The sequence below is a fragment of the Arachis ipaensis genome, chromosome B10, assembly GCF_059453495.1.
Source record: "Arachis ipaensis isolate K30076 ecotype BB chromosome B10, ASM5945349v1, whole genome shotgun sequence".
In the NCBI taxonomy this organism is placed as follows: domain Eukaryota; kingdom Viridiplantae; phylum Streptophyta; class Magnoliopsida; order Fabales; family Fabaceae; genus Arachis; species Arachis ipaensis.
This window is the reverse complement of record NC_142435.1, coordinates 62,007,083-62,022,136: the sequence shown is the minus strand read 5'-3', so window position 1 is coordinate 62,022,136 and position 15,054 is coordinate 62,007,083. Positions and strand designations below refer to the sequence as shown.

General features: G+C 36.1%; 1 protein-coding gene and 1 pseudogene across 1 annotated transcript; both read right to left on the bottom strand.

Annotated features, from left to right (window-relative positions):
• Positions 1 to 2,783: 2,783 nt before the first annotated feature.
• LOC148580266 (calcium sensing receptor, chloroplastic-like) lies at positions 2,784 to 5,269 on the bottom strand (annotated as a pseudogene).
• A 6,829-nt stretch (positions 5,270 to 12,098) lies between these two features.
• On the bottom strand, positions 12,099 to 13,572 carry LOC107620701 (uncharacterized). The gene is made up of 2 exons (XM_016322829.1): positions 13,381 to 13,572; positions 12,099 to 12,572 (listed from the first exon to the last, which is right to left on the bottom strand). The coding sequence occupies exons 1-2, from the start codon at positions 13,570 to 13,572 to the stop codon at positions 12,099 to 12,101; spliced, it is 666 nt and encodes a 221-aa protein (XP_016178315.1).
• Between the last annotated feature and the right edge of the window lie 1,482 nt (positions 13,573 to 15,054).

The following is a 15,054-nucleotide window of genomic DNA, read 5'->3' as shown; positions in this document are numbered from 1 at the left end:
AAATATCTAAAATCACCATAAAACACACAAACTCAAAGTAGAATCCAAAAATATGAATTTTGCACTTAAACCTATGAAAATATAATGAAACTATCTGAAAACAATGCCAAAAAGCATATAAAATATCCACTCATCAACATTTCAACAGACACTTGGTGAGTATAATAATAAAACATAGTAAAATGCAAAAGATAATTGAAACTATAAATAATTAATGCAAACAATTAACAATAGCAACTTAATCAAACATATATAAACCTCAAAAGATCAAATTCATCAACAAGAACTCAATAGTAATTAAACTAACGAGGTAATTTCAATTATAAGAAAGTATGAGTAAATATTGTGTATTTGAAGAGAAAATTAAAGACTACTTATAATAGAAACAAGCTAGAATCCAAGATTAAAAATATAAATAGCAATTCTACTCTGAACCATAATAAACGCTGAGAACTAAGAGAATTTTGCTAAGAAAACTAAACTAAAACCTAACTAAAACTCCTAAAAAATGATGTATGTATGCTATGGCACTACAAAAAATTCTGGTTAAAATTGCGGTTTTTTTGTGTAATTACGGTGGTTTGAACCGCCATTATTACCAGAAACGGCGGTTTTAGAAAACGATGTAATTCTGGGTGCCATTTTGGTTATTACGGCGATTTTTAAAAAACTGCCACAATTTCCTGAGTTAAAACGGCGGTTTTTAGATAGGTTAAAACGGTGGTTCAAACCGCCATTTTTCCAAATAAAATTACATTTTTTGGTTGGTTAAAACAGAGGTTCAAACCGCAGTTATTTCAAAGGTTAAAACGGCAGTTTTTGTTGGTTAAAATGGCCGTTGAAACCACCATTATTTTTAGAGTTAAAACGGCGGTTTTGGTTAGTTAAAATGGCGGTTCAAACCACCATTATTTCCAGGATGAAAATGGTATTTTTGGTTGGTTAAAACGGCGTTTATGAACCGCCATTTTTATCCTAACATAGCATCATTTTGATTGGTTAAAATGGCATTTTTACTTGGTTAAAATGGCGTTTAAAATCGCCATTTTTACCGAGTTAAAATGGCATTTCATGTTGTTTAAAATGGCAGTTATAATCTGCCTTTTTTACCAGATAAAAGTGACATTTTTTAATCATTTACAAAGACAAATTTTAACCGTCATTTTTCTCGCATTAAACAAATTTTTTTATTAAACTTTTTCAATAACAAAAAATCAATACTCAAACAAAATATTATATAACTCATAAACAATGTATTAAATATAATATATTATTTTCTAGTATTAAAATCAAAAAATAATAACCCCCTATACAAATAAAGTATCTAATATAGCATAATCTTTTAATTATAAATGTCTTAACATGTATCTCTTAATACATAAAATCTCCATCATAGCTTTTGGTGCACTTTGTCATGATAATCTCTGTCATCACTCCAATCATTCTTTTGTCTTGATTATTTGCCTGAAAAAAAATCATGTTCATTTTAATTAATTATCTTTCACAGCTTGGCTTCTTCTTCTTCTTCTTCTTCTTCTTCTTCTTCTTCTTCTTCTTCTTCTTCTTCTTCTTCTTCTTCTTCTTCTTCTTCTTCTTCTTCTTCTTATTATTATTATTATTATTATTATTATTATTATTATTTCCTGTAATAATGCCTAATTAATTATTACTAGCTATCTAAGAGATTCTGGAATGAAACACAAACTAATCAACAAGCAAACACAAAGTGCCAACCCTTCAAAATTTCCAAGCAAAGCCAATAGAATTAGACCATTTTTTCTTCACAACTTAATAAGTGATCAGCAGTTATTCTTGTTCTTCAAGCATAATGAGTCTAAAAGAGATGGAAGCATACATAATTTTTATACCTCATACTCAAAACTTTCCTACATGGATTAGATTTTAAGGAACAAGCCACTACTGCTATTAACAGATTCTTTAATTTCTGCCACACAGACACACTCTTAGTGGAGGAGATATCTATTATTGACTTAAATAAATAAACTAATAAGTTCTTCTTATGATATATACATACCAATAACTAATAAGGAATATTCCGTTTGAGAAATTTTTTTATTATACTTTATACTTTTATAATTACTATTTTCTTGATCAATATATACTCATATTTCTCTAGTTTACCTTATGTAATAGAAAGTTTGAAGATAGAAGAAAGTTTGTAACAGAATTTGTTTAGATCATACTACAAAGCAAAAACAAGATTTGTCAAATTATTATTACCCCCAAAAAATTGGAAATAACATGTTGAAGATTGAAATGGTAACATTCTCTTAAAACAATGTTTCTACAAGAGCAACCCACCTTATATGGAACATAATTACCATGCCAAGCAACAACATCGAAGGGAGAGAAATCCAGAACTGCAACAAATAGTTCACCACCAAAATTCTGCACTATAGTGTACCCAAGATTGAATTTATCTTCAAGGAAATCCCTTGGATATGCAAGACCATTAGCATATAAAAAAAAAACAAAATAGCAGATCAATTGATCTTTAGACATTACAGTTAGTTTATTCAAGTGCTAATTTAGATGTTCAGTTGTTAACATAAAAATTTTATCTTGTGATATCATTACATTAAATTACTTCACAAACAAGATATAATAAGTGCACTCAAATTCTAACTAAGACAAAAAGAAATTATAAGGAGAAAAACTAATTATGAGAAAATGATGAAACAAAAAATAAGGACGACTTGAACATACACAAGGGGTAGATTTGTATTTCCAAATAAAAAAATAAAAAAGAAAAGAAAAGAGAATCAATCAGCTCCCGGAAGAAGCTTGGTACTTGATTGGGAGGTTGTTCCAAAACCTCTAACAGCTGCAGGGATGACTCTTGATGGAGACACAACACCTCTGCAAACGAAGAGAAATAAGAATCTGTTCCTAGTCTACTCTGTAACCACCCTTTGTTCTCCAAGAACCCGTCTGCCATGATCCATGTGTTCTTGAAACCGAGGCTCGTTAATGTTCTTGCTACTATTTTTACTGAGTCCGAGTACCTAATTTTGCATCCAGCACCAATGGTTAACACTTAATAATCAATTTATATAATGATATAACTCAAAATAATAACAAAGAAACTAACGAGTCCATGATCAGAATGTTAGAGCCTTTGTTGATTTTCTTCAAGTAAGAAATCTTCAAAGCTGCTAGTTCAGCTTCCACTTTCTTCACATTCCTAACAAGTCCTCTGAGCTCTCTTGGTAGTTATCACCTACAAAGCACAGGAGGAAGCGTATTAGCCGATGGTTTTGCATAAGAACTTGTTAATGTCAAAGGTACCTTTGTAACCACGGAAGTTGAAGGTGATGCCAGACCAAATTGGAGGAAGTAAGAGGTATGCAATAAAGAGTGCTCCACCTGTTCCAGAAATCACAGTAGGATCTGAAGAAGATATTGTTTTAACTGTCGTCGAAGCTATTGGCTTCGCACCTTCAATCACCTTGGTTGTTTGTTGTGCAGTGTCCACGACTGCCTGAAAATTACAGAGAATATCCATACCAGGTCAAGAAACTTCGTTCTTCAAACATCATTCAAGTTTCTAAAAAAAGGTGCAAACTTCTTGAAAGGCGAACTACAAAATTCTTAGGGGTCTTAATATGATCTATTTCTTTAAATTCGATATTCAAGGTCATAAAGAAGAACCTAGAATAACTAGTCTATTTTTCTTTTCCCTTTTTGAAAGTTCTGTTACTACTCGACTTCGAAAAGGGGAGAAAGTGTTTTGGTAGCATCAAATGAATAACATTTCGAAAAACAGAACACAGAAGAAAATTGAGTATAATTTAATAATGAAACTCTAAAGACATTTAGCAATCTCAATTCTAATCACACTCTTAATTAGACCTTATCTCTGAGCAAATTGAGAAATTTTCCAAAGAAGTCCATGCTTTCGTAACAGATTAGTATTTATAAAACACATGCTAAATACAAAAACTAGTGCATTGTTGCTTAAACAGGAACCAAATTGAGCACTACAGAAACATGTATCAAACATCATGAATCATAATTCAGAATCAAACAAGTGATATTCTTAAACCTTGGCAACAGTGATGATAGGTTGGGGATCAACACCAGTGCTTTGGAGTGCCTTCTTGTACACCAGGAACTAAATGAAGATCTAACATGCAAAAGAATTTCCACTTCAGTGAATATTGTTTTGACTTTTTAAAAGCAACTGGCAAAAGAAACACACACAAAATTAGCCAATATAGCAAAAGAAACCGAGCAAAATTAAGCATTTCTGTTTCCCAGATAAACACTAATAATATTTTAATACATCAAAATTAAATAAAATGCTCAAGCTAATATAGGGCAGCTCTTGCAGCCAAAATTTTAACTCAAATATAAATATGAAAGCTTTAACTAATGGAAAAAAAATCTCAACAAAAGAGTATCTAATTTTTTAATTCAATTTGTCAAGAATCATAACACCATGTATTTATAATTTATAAAAAATTAATATTTTAAAATTTGAGAGAGAGAGAGAGAGAGAGAGCACCTTTTCTCCCTGCTCTTTTCCATCAGTTCCCTCCAAATCCAACACAAGTGTGCAAGGCTTAATGCCTGCACACCGAGCAATCCAGATTCCTTCGGTTGTTTTAAACCTAAAAACAAGCAATGCAAAGACCATCACATATCACATATCATATATCATATCTATACTTACAAAAGTCAAATAACATTGTATATAAAGAATGGGGATTACAAGAATTACTTGCCTTCTAGCATCAACACTCATCTCTTGGAAATTGGTATAAAACAAATGATTCAAGAGTGTGCTCTTCCTTGCCAAAAGTGAATAGAACAGTAAGTTACCATCACAACAAGAGGGGGGCTCCAAAATGAGTATTGTTGATTATACATAACAAGAAACTATCATGGAGAATGCTATTAATACCATAAAAGTTGACGAGCCGACTTCAGATAAAACAGACTTTGCTAGATCATTTGGAGAAATGATCTCATAATTTACAGAATCCTTCATTCCATTTTTTGAAACCCTACAATGATACAAGAACATATAAATTATTTGTCGAATTGATGTACCATACAATGCAAGCATTAGTTGAAACCTAGAATAAAATCAAGAACAAGTTACAACCCTTTTCCTACATGTAGGGGCTAAATCAACATGTATATGATATGTATATTTTAAAGTTTGCATTTAACCTTGTTCAGCATTTTCTGCTTACCTGCTAAGCTGTTCTACAACTTCAAATTTCAGTAAGTTTACATTCATCAACCTAGTTTAGTTTATTATTCATTAAGTTATACGTGAGTTACCATCAAGAATCCTAACACTTTAATGTTAAAAATGGATGAAAACCTTAAGGTCTTATATAGATCTAAGAGAAATACCAGACCTAAGAGGAAACTAACAGTCAAAACAAAATTCAAACACCAACAGCAACAAAAATGAGACCTTATACTAAAAAAATCAATAAATCAATCACTGTCGACAGAAATAAATTCAAAAACTAAGAAGAAAATAATATCAGAAACACAAAATAAAATACCTAACAGAAATGGAATATAAATGAGACCTTTGGAAGAGTAAGGGACAGCGGCAAAGGCACCAAGTAGAGAAATGGAGGAACATCAGCGGCGGCAGAGCAGCGGAACACAAATTGCTATTGATCTTGCTGCGCAAACGGCGGAATCGACTTCTCCACTCGTGATGGATCCTCGCAAATGGCCTTAAAAGAGATACTTATCACAGAGGAAGGAAATTAAAGGAAAGGAAAGGAAGGAAAGAAGGAAGGAAAGGAAGGTGTTGTCGATTTTGGTGGAGAAGACACAGAGGTCGACAAGGAGAGGAAGCTGGAGGAGACGTCATCGGAGGAGATCGCCGCTGTAGGAGATGTCACCGAAGGAGATCGACGCCGAATGAGATGTCACCAGAGAAGATCGTCGGAGAACACAAGAAGATCGAAGATCGTTGCACAGGCCAGGAGCAACAGCGCCACCCATGTGGTGTTTCGACTTTCAGCTAAGGGTTTCTGAAAAATAGGGATTACTAATTCTGCTTTTATATCACGTGATAATTGCGGTTCAAAACTGCCTTAATTATAAAAAATGCCACAAATCCAAAAATCAATTGTGGCAGCAGTAGAAACGCTGGAATATCCAAACATAATGGCGGTTTTCCAAAGGTGCCGTAATATAAATGTCATTTTAACCTCTTTTTTGTAGTGTGGTATGTTGTGGTATGTTGTCCCCTTTTGATAGAGTTTCAAAACTTCAGATTTGGACCAAAGAGACCCCCCAAAATCGCGAGGCACATGAAATTTTAAGTGAGTCATGCGTTTGTACTTGTACATATGCACAAGCATGTGTGCGTACGCACACTGGCCGAAACTCCCCTTGTGCATACGCATAGAAAGGTGTGCATACGGACACTAGCTGAAACTCTTCTTATATGTACGCATAGAAAGGTGTGCATACACACACTAGTGTGTTCTTCTCCTTTGTTTTCTTCATGAAATGTCCCACTTTGCATGTTTTCCTTCCACTTCTCCAAAGCCATCCTAGCTTATTGGTCCTGAAATTACTCTACAAAATATATCACGACATTGAATGGAATAAAGTGGAATTAGATTGACTATTTAGAGCATAAAAATAATGTTTTCAACACTTAGGTACAATTTAGAGAGAATTTACAAAAGCATACTATTCAAGTGAATAAATGCAAGTTTATTTGATGAAATCTACTCAATTCAAACAAAAAATTATCATCAAATGTGGATTTATCAGACATCCCCTAGTCCTTCTAAACTACAAAAGTGAGGGAATGACACTCTAGGTCTTCAAAAACTTAAGCCAAGCTCACGCCATCAAAATACAACATATCAATCATCACTCCTCCGCACGATCAAAGATCCTTACTAGGCCTCCAGTGCTCCATCTAAAGTGAAGGAAAGGGGTAAAACTTTGGGTTTTTAGTAAGGTTGGGGTTGTTAATTTAAGTTCTTTGATTCTTCGAGGTTTAGCAAATAAATAGCAGAATACAGAGAAACATTATACAGATAAAGAATACAAAACAACACCACACAGAAAAAGAATACAGAAAGCACACACATACGCACAGAATATATATATATGGTAGAGAAGTATGAGCAAACAAGTATGATACATGTCTATCCGATGCAGGCCATGAACTCACGTGTCAGTTTACACCTTGCAACTCGACATTACCTAAGAGCCAATCCTAGATATGGTTTTTTAGATGTTTAATTGCACAAGCCTTATGGCCGAACCCATTCAGTTAACTTTAAATGGTATTAAGCTATACGGCGGTGTAGCCATTTAATTGAATTTAAATTATATAAGCCCTACAGTATAGCCATTCAGTTGACATTAAATTGTATTAAACCCTATGACATAGTCATTTCGTTGACTCTAAATTATTTCAAGATGTCTATATCTTTAGAACAATCTTTAGTATATGGGTGCCCCCACTATATACTCAAATGATTAGCAAGCTGGATAGGCCCTAAACCTTGCTAGGCATGCAGCCTCTCACTCAACATCCTTAATCCCTAAGCTTTAATTAATTATATTTTAACTCTTTAGTTTGAATTTCTACAAAATTATATTTTTTTTTTGTTATATACCAAACTTCATTAATTGTACCTTGATGCTTAGCGCTTAAAGCAGCACTTGGCGTTTTCAAAGCATAAAATTTTGCAATCGCTCGCAGGCGCCTAGCGCCCAGAAACTTAAAGCAGCAGGGCACCTAGCGCCCTTGTTTAAGAAATTGGTTGCCCAGCAGCCATGTTATATACATATAGTTGGACACCCAACGCTTATAATTCATATATACTATATATATGTTAATTATTATATGGTATATACATATAATACATGTTAATGATTATTATATATACTTTTACCTTATATATTATATGGTATATTTTCTTGTATGGATACCTGGAGGGAGAGCTTGGTCTCTGGGAATCAACGCCGAGTTGTTATCTTTGGTGCCGACCTTTGAGCTTTGTGGTAATCCGAGCTTTACTCCAAGAGTATGTCCAATCGCGTAGATCTTTGAGCAAGAAACAAGGGGGAGTGTACCTGCAAAGGCACTCCGAAGCTTAAGTCAGTATTGAGAATTCAATGTGTCCTTTTAGGATGGAAGATCATACCTTTTATGGGTGAAAATGTGCAAGTCAGTTATGCTTCTACTTTATTGCCTATATTAAAGAGCAATAATAAGGGTGAAATGTTAGGTTGGACGTTTCACTTTTGGGAAGCAGTCCGTTAAGCTGAGTTATAACATAAGTTGCCGATTAATGGCGTTTATTGCCGATTAATGACTGTAATGCCAAACTATAACTCCAGCTTTCTAAATAATAACGTGAATAATGATGAGTTATGAATGACAATGCCAATTTATGATGTTGGATTTGTAACGGCCGGATCATAGCCCCCAAGCTTTGCCTGGAAATTGTGTTTAATGAAGTAGGTTGAGCTTTTTAATGAACAAGTCGGTTATTTGAGTTGGTGCATAACTCGGCGTTTGATGTGGTCTAGGAGCCCCCAATTCAAGATGATTTGTTAAACAATTAATAAATTAATATTAATGAGAGAGAGAATAGTGCGCATACTTATTAATGACGTGCGTATTCCCAAAGTACATCATATCTCTTGGGTCAGTTGAAGTGACTATTTGGTGGTTTTGGGAAGCGGTTTCTGGGTTTTGAAATTAACTTTTGGAGTTGAAAAGGTTTGGTGGTTTGACATAAGGTTGTGTGAGCCTTTTCAGAAGAAGTTTAAAGCAAAATATGAGCAAGAGAGGTATCATCTTTTTCTAACATCTGTAATCTTTGCTTTCCTTCTCTGTTATCTTTTTTCTTGTTCTTTCTCTTTTTGTTTTTAGGTTGATAATGGGGTTTGAGAAAGAGAAGAGGGAAAAGATTGACTAGTCATATGAGTGGGTGAATGAGGATGTGAAGAGGTATCCGTCACTATTTTTGGACGAGGGTGCTGTTAAGGAGATATAAGTTAGTAGGATAGTGAGGGGTGGGTGTGGGGTGCGATTGGACTTGCTTCCTTACACAGTTGTTGAACGTGTGTTCTACAGGGGGGAAGGGTTTGAGTTCTTTTATATGTATAGTAGTATTTTAGAGGAGTTAGGAGTGAAGCTTCCATTTAGCGATTTTTAGTGTCAGGTGCTGAAACAACTGAACTGTGCGCCTTAACAACTCCATCCCAATGGTTGGGCATTCCTTCGTGCATTTGAGATTCTGATGGAGTTTTTGGAGGAGCCGCCTACAGTGGAGTTATTTTTCTCATTGTTCCAGGAAAAAGTGTTTGGAAGGATTGTTGGGTGAATTTGAATAGTTCACCAGGGTTTGCTGTGTTCAAACTGTACAAATCATCGTTCAAAAACTTTAAGGAGATGTATCTGAAGATTAGGGGTGTGGAGGATGACTATCTATTTTACGTGGACGAGTTTTTGGGAGAGAAATTCCCCTTGTGGTGCTGTTTAGAACCTCAGAGTATTCTAGGGCCTGAATCAATATGTCCCCGGAATGAATGTATTATTGAGTTTTTGGTGGAGGGGATAGATCGGAAAAGTTTGTTATCGGTGTTTGAGTTGTTGAAATGGGATGAGAATAGGCAGGCTGTAGTGGATTATTTAGGTGAGCTTAGTTGTAAATGATGTAGTCTAGATAATGCTTGTTTTCATTTTGTAATCGATTTTGGATTATTGTTTTTTTAAGGTGGGAAGTATCCCGGGGTCAACTCGGCTACCCTTAGATCTCGGGTGAAGAGCAAAAGCTTGGAGAAGGAAGGTTCAACATCAAAGGCAGAAAAAATGGTAGGTGCTGGGGAGGTTGATCAGCCAAAGCCGAGGAGGACAAAGGTAATTTTGAAAAGGAAGAAATCTGACATGGTCAATTTGTAAGAGGATTCTGAAGATGGTCTCGGAGTTCCGAATGAGGAGCTGTGGAGGTTCTATGATAATCAGAAAAAATTGCATGAGGTTGTTGAGTAGAGTGAGGGTTCCTCTCTTTGGGGGAAGGATTATCCCTTCATGATTACTGCCGATGAAGTTTGTCAGACTCCTGCCGATGTTATCTTGGCTGAAGAGGTGGGAGATGTGGCTATTAATCAGTACATGCAGGTAATTTGCAATTATTTGTTTGTTTTGGTTTGATATTTTTATGGATGACCAATTTGGTGCATTTTTCTTAATTTGTATAAGGTTATTGGTCTGAGGCTTGCCAGTTTAGAGCGTAGCCGAGAAAAGAAACATTGTCAAGTGGCCGAGTAGAAGCCAGATGCGAAGTTGGAGGAACAGTTGAGCTTGAGGAATGTAAGGGTTACAGAACTGGAGAGTAAAGTAGCTGATCTTGAGAAAGAGCTAAAATTGATGAAGGAAAATTATGCAAAAGAGGTTGAAGATTTGAAGAAGAAAGAGGCCGAACTTTCTTCTATGACTTCCAGGTTGTAGAGGTAACAGCGAGATTGAAGGAAGTTGAGAAAAGTAAGGTAACAGAAATTTTAGACTCTTTTGTTGAGGGATTTGAAAGGGCTTCCTTGCAAGCAAAGTTTTTGTCTCTTGATTGTGATTTTTATCATATGGATCCGGGTAAAATTATCAGAGATAGAGTTATGGTTGAAGATGACGGAGATGCTGAGGAAGAGGATGAGAATAGTTGATCAGTGTGTATGTTTTGTGTTTTAAAACATGTATGTTGGTGATTTGTTTTGCTCCTGTAGTGAGCTTATGACTATTTATGTTCATAATTTTGGTACTGTTTCTGTAAACAGTTTATTTGGATTTTTGTTACTTGCACATGTTGATTTTGTAGAAAACATATATATTTTTATGATAGGTGAATTTTGCCTAGTTGTGATTGTGGCTTGGAGCCAATTTGTTTTTTAGGCAAATTTGTGTTAATGGTGTAATGCCATTAATTTGATGGAGAAGTATCATTGAAAGGCTGAGTGGGCGAAGTTTATTGAGATGCCGATTTAATAGGCATTGATAGTATATTGTGTAACTGGATTCTGTTTAATGGTCAACAGTAATTTTGAGTATTTCTCGGCAATCTGTTATTAAGTCCGAGTAGTTTGTTTAAGATCGTGGATTTGTTTCGACTGATATTTGCCGAAAGGTCGGGTTCAGATTATAATCGGATATTTGAATGAATGATAGTATCCGAGTGGTTGGATTTTGATTAAGATTAGTTACTTGATGGAATGATTGTATCCGAGAGGTTGGATTCCGAGTGAGATCGGATATATGTTTTATTTTGAATGATCGGCTTCCGATTTAGATCGGAGGTTTGTTTGAATGATCGGATTCCGATTTAGATCGGATATTTGTTTGATTGAATGTTTCCAAATGATTGGTTTTCAGATTAAGATCGGTTATCAGATTGAATCATTGTATCCGAGTGATCGGATTCCGTTAAAGGTCGACAGTCGGAATGACATTGTATCCGAGTGATCGGATTCCATTTTAAGGTCCGTAGCCGGATTGACTGATTGTGTCCGAGTGATCGGATTCCGTTTTAAGGTCGGCAGTCGGAATGACTGATTGTATCCGAGTGATCAGATTCTGTTAAAAGTCGGATACCGGATTGACTGATAGATTTCGAATGACCTATCTTGGCATATGATCGGTGTTGATAGTATCCGAATGGTCGAAATGATAGTATAGGTCGGCATTATATGTTTATAGATGAAGCGGAAATATAAAATGGAGAAAATAATGATTTGATAAAATAAGAAATTTATTTATTGAAGAACCCTTGATTTCAAAGGCCCAAGTAGGCTAGCCTCGTTAAAACCTCTCCAAGCAAAACCCTTGTGGGAAAAATCTTGGTAGTAGAAAAAAGAGTACTGGCCTGTCCCTAGTATTAACTGTAATATAACTTTAAGGAAGATACATTCCAAGTGTTAGGGAGATCTTTACCCTCTAGGGTTTGTAGTCAGTAGGCTCCATTGCCGATTACTTCTGTGACTCGGTAAGGGTCATCCCAATTAGCTGCTAGTTTGCCATGTGCTGATGGTTTCCTAGCTTGTTCTGTTTTTCTGAGCACAAGATCGTGGACTTAGAAAGACCTTGGTTGAAGTCTCTGGTTATATCTTCGAGCTATGTGCTGTTGCATGGCCAAATGTTTGACTACTATTGTTGATCTTATTTCTTCTGCGACATTGAGTTCGGTTTGCCGAGCTGTGTCTTTTGTAGTCTGGTCGGCTAGTTCAGTGCGTAGTGAGGATTGGGAGATCTCCATGGGTATCATTGCGTCGGACCCGTAGACTAGCCAGAAAGGTGTCTCCTTTGTTGTTGAGTTGACAGTGGTGTTGTATGCCCATATGATCTCTGGGATAAGCTCGGCCGAGAGGCCTTTTGCTTCATCTAGTTTCTTTCTTAGAGCATGTAGTATTACTTTATTTGCAGCTTCAGCTAACTCGTTTGTTTGTGGGTGCTCTACTGATGAAAAGTGTTGTTTGATTTTCAAGTTCTGCAAGAAGGATGTGAATTTTTGATCAGCAAACTGGTGACCATTATCTGTGATAATGTGCTGAGGAATGTCGAATCGACAAATAATATATTTCCAGACAAAGGAAAGCATTTGTTGAGATGTAATCTTGGCAAGAGGTTGTGCCTCTATCCATTTGGAAAAATAATCAATTGCTACAACCAGGAATTTTACCTGACCTGCTGCTGTGGGGAAAGGGCCGAGGATATCTATGCCCCATTGGTTGAACGGCCAACTTACCTCAGAACAGTGTAGGAGTTCAGCCCTAGATGTGTGATCGGACTGTGTTTCTGGCAATTGTTACAGCTTTTAACTTTTGCTTGACAATCCTATCGTATTGTTGGCTAATATAATCCAGCTCTGAGGATTTTTGAAGACAGACTTCGGGCTCCGAGGTGTGTACCACAGATCCCTTCATGCGCCTCAGCAAGTGCAAGCTCGGCTTCTGTTCTGCAAAGACATTTAAGTAATGGACGAGAGAAGCCTCGTCTATATAGCGATTATTATAAATTGTAAAAAAGGAGGCTTGTCGGTGGAAGTTACGAGTATTTTCGACGTCGCCTGGCAAGATCCCTGTCCGGAGATATTCTATGTATGGAGATCTCCAATCTGCTTCCTATGTTACACTTAAGATTTGTGTTATTTCAATGCTTGGCTTGAGCAATGTTGACTGGTAAAGTGATGACCTGTTTGGTTGAGTTCTGGCGAGTTTAGACGGAATCTAAGCTCGGCCATTACTCTCCCTTGGTATGTGCTGTATTTCATATTTAGAAAATTTTGTAAGTAAATTTTGTACGATATCCAGGTATTTAGAAAGCACATGATCCTTTACTTGGTATAAGTTGTTTACCTGCTGGACGATAAGTAAGGAGTCGCAATATACCTTAAGTTCGGTGATGTTTAGGTCGGCAGCGAGTCTAAGGCCAGCAATTAGTGATTCATACTCACGTTGATTGTTGCTTGCTTTAAATGAAAAATTGAGGGCCGTGGTTATCATCGAGAATGATACCTGCTCCACACCCTTGTGGGTTCGAGGACCCATCGACATATAAGGACTGGTACGTGGCAGAAGTTAGACCAATTAAGAGAGTCTTAATAAGAGAAATGCGTTGCAAGTATAGCTCTCAACTAGCTAAGGTCTGTCTTACCAATTTAACAAAGGGGTTGTCACAAATTTTAAGAATAAAAATACTGGGAGTATGAGTCCCAGGTCGTCTCCCAACGAGTTGCAGGAAAGAGTGCTAATTTATCAATTAAAAATTTTCCAGAAAGTTTGAATTGGATAATGAGTAATTAAAATAATTGTAAATTAAAGCAATAAAACTAAGATTAATATAAAAAACCTTGACAAGGGAGTTGATTAATCGGAAATTCTATCCTTGTTGGAATCTTCTCAAGTGTAATGTAAAGCGGTTGTTGTTTTCACTTAGTTAACCCTTACTGAGTAAAGGAAAGTCAAGTGATTGAACTGATTCTTATCCACAGATCCTAGTCCTTTTCCTTGGAAAGGTCTAGGGTTAGTAGATATAGAATTAGCCAACAATGTTCAAATTAACAAAGCACTTGAGCATTCCAACTCAAGTGTCTCCTCTTAATCAACTCCCATGTCAAGTAGAGTTTCTACTCCATTGACATGGAATCAATATTCATAAAAATATAAGAAAACATAATTAAATGGAATAAAATAGAGAATTAATTAAAAATAAAAGTAACTTTATATATTAATAAATTCAAAATGCAACATACTTATTTGAACAGGGTCAATGAGCAATGAATAAAAGTAAAGGAATAAGGAAACAAACTAAAGCAATATCTTCATGGAAGTAATGATTCTTCAGCATCCAAAAATCCAAAACAAAAGCATAAACTACTAATGTAAAGCTAATCTAGATTCAGATCTAAAACTAAAAGTACTCCTAATATCGATGTATCTGAATGTGTGTGGATGCGTGTTGAGTTTCTGCATGTTCCCTAGGTTTTATCTGTGTTTCTGGGCCAAGAACTGGGTTAAGATGCGGCCCGAAATCACCCCCAGCGTATTCTACTATTTTTGCAAATTGCACAGGTCACGGGTACGCGTCGTCCACGCGTTCGCGTCATTTAGCGTTTTTCCTTGTCATGCGTTCGCGTCGTTCACGCGTTCGCATCATTCGTACAGACTTCAATCCACGCGTTTGCGTCAGGCACGCGTTCGCGTCGCTGCGATTTCTTGATTTCGCGCACTCGCGTGAGCCATGCGCTCGCGTCATTGTTCGCTGGTCATCTCCTTGGTTTCTTGTGTTCCTTCCAATTTTTCAAGCTTCCTCTCCATTCTCTAAGCCATTCCTGCCCTATAAAGCCTGAAACACTTAACACACGGATCACGGCATCGAATGGGATAAAGGAGAGTTAAAATGTATAATTAAAAGATCTCTACGAAGCAAGTTTTCAACCATGGAGTAATTTTGGGAAGGAATTGTAATATCATGCTAATCATATGAATAAGTGGGTAAAGACTTGATAAAACCACTCAATTAAACACAAT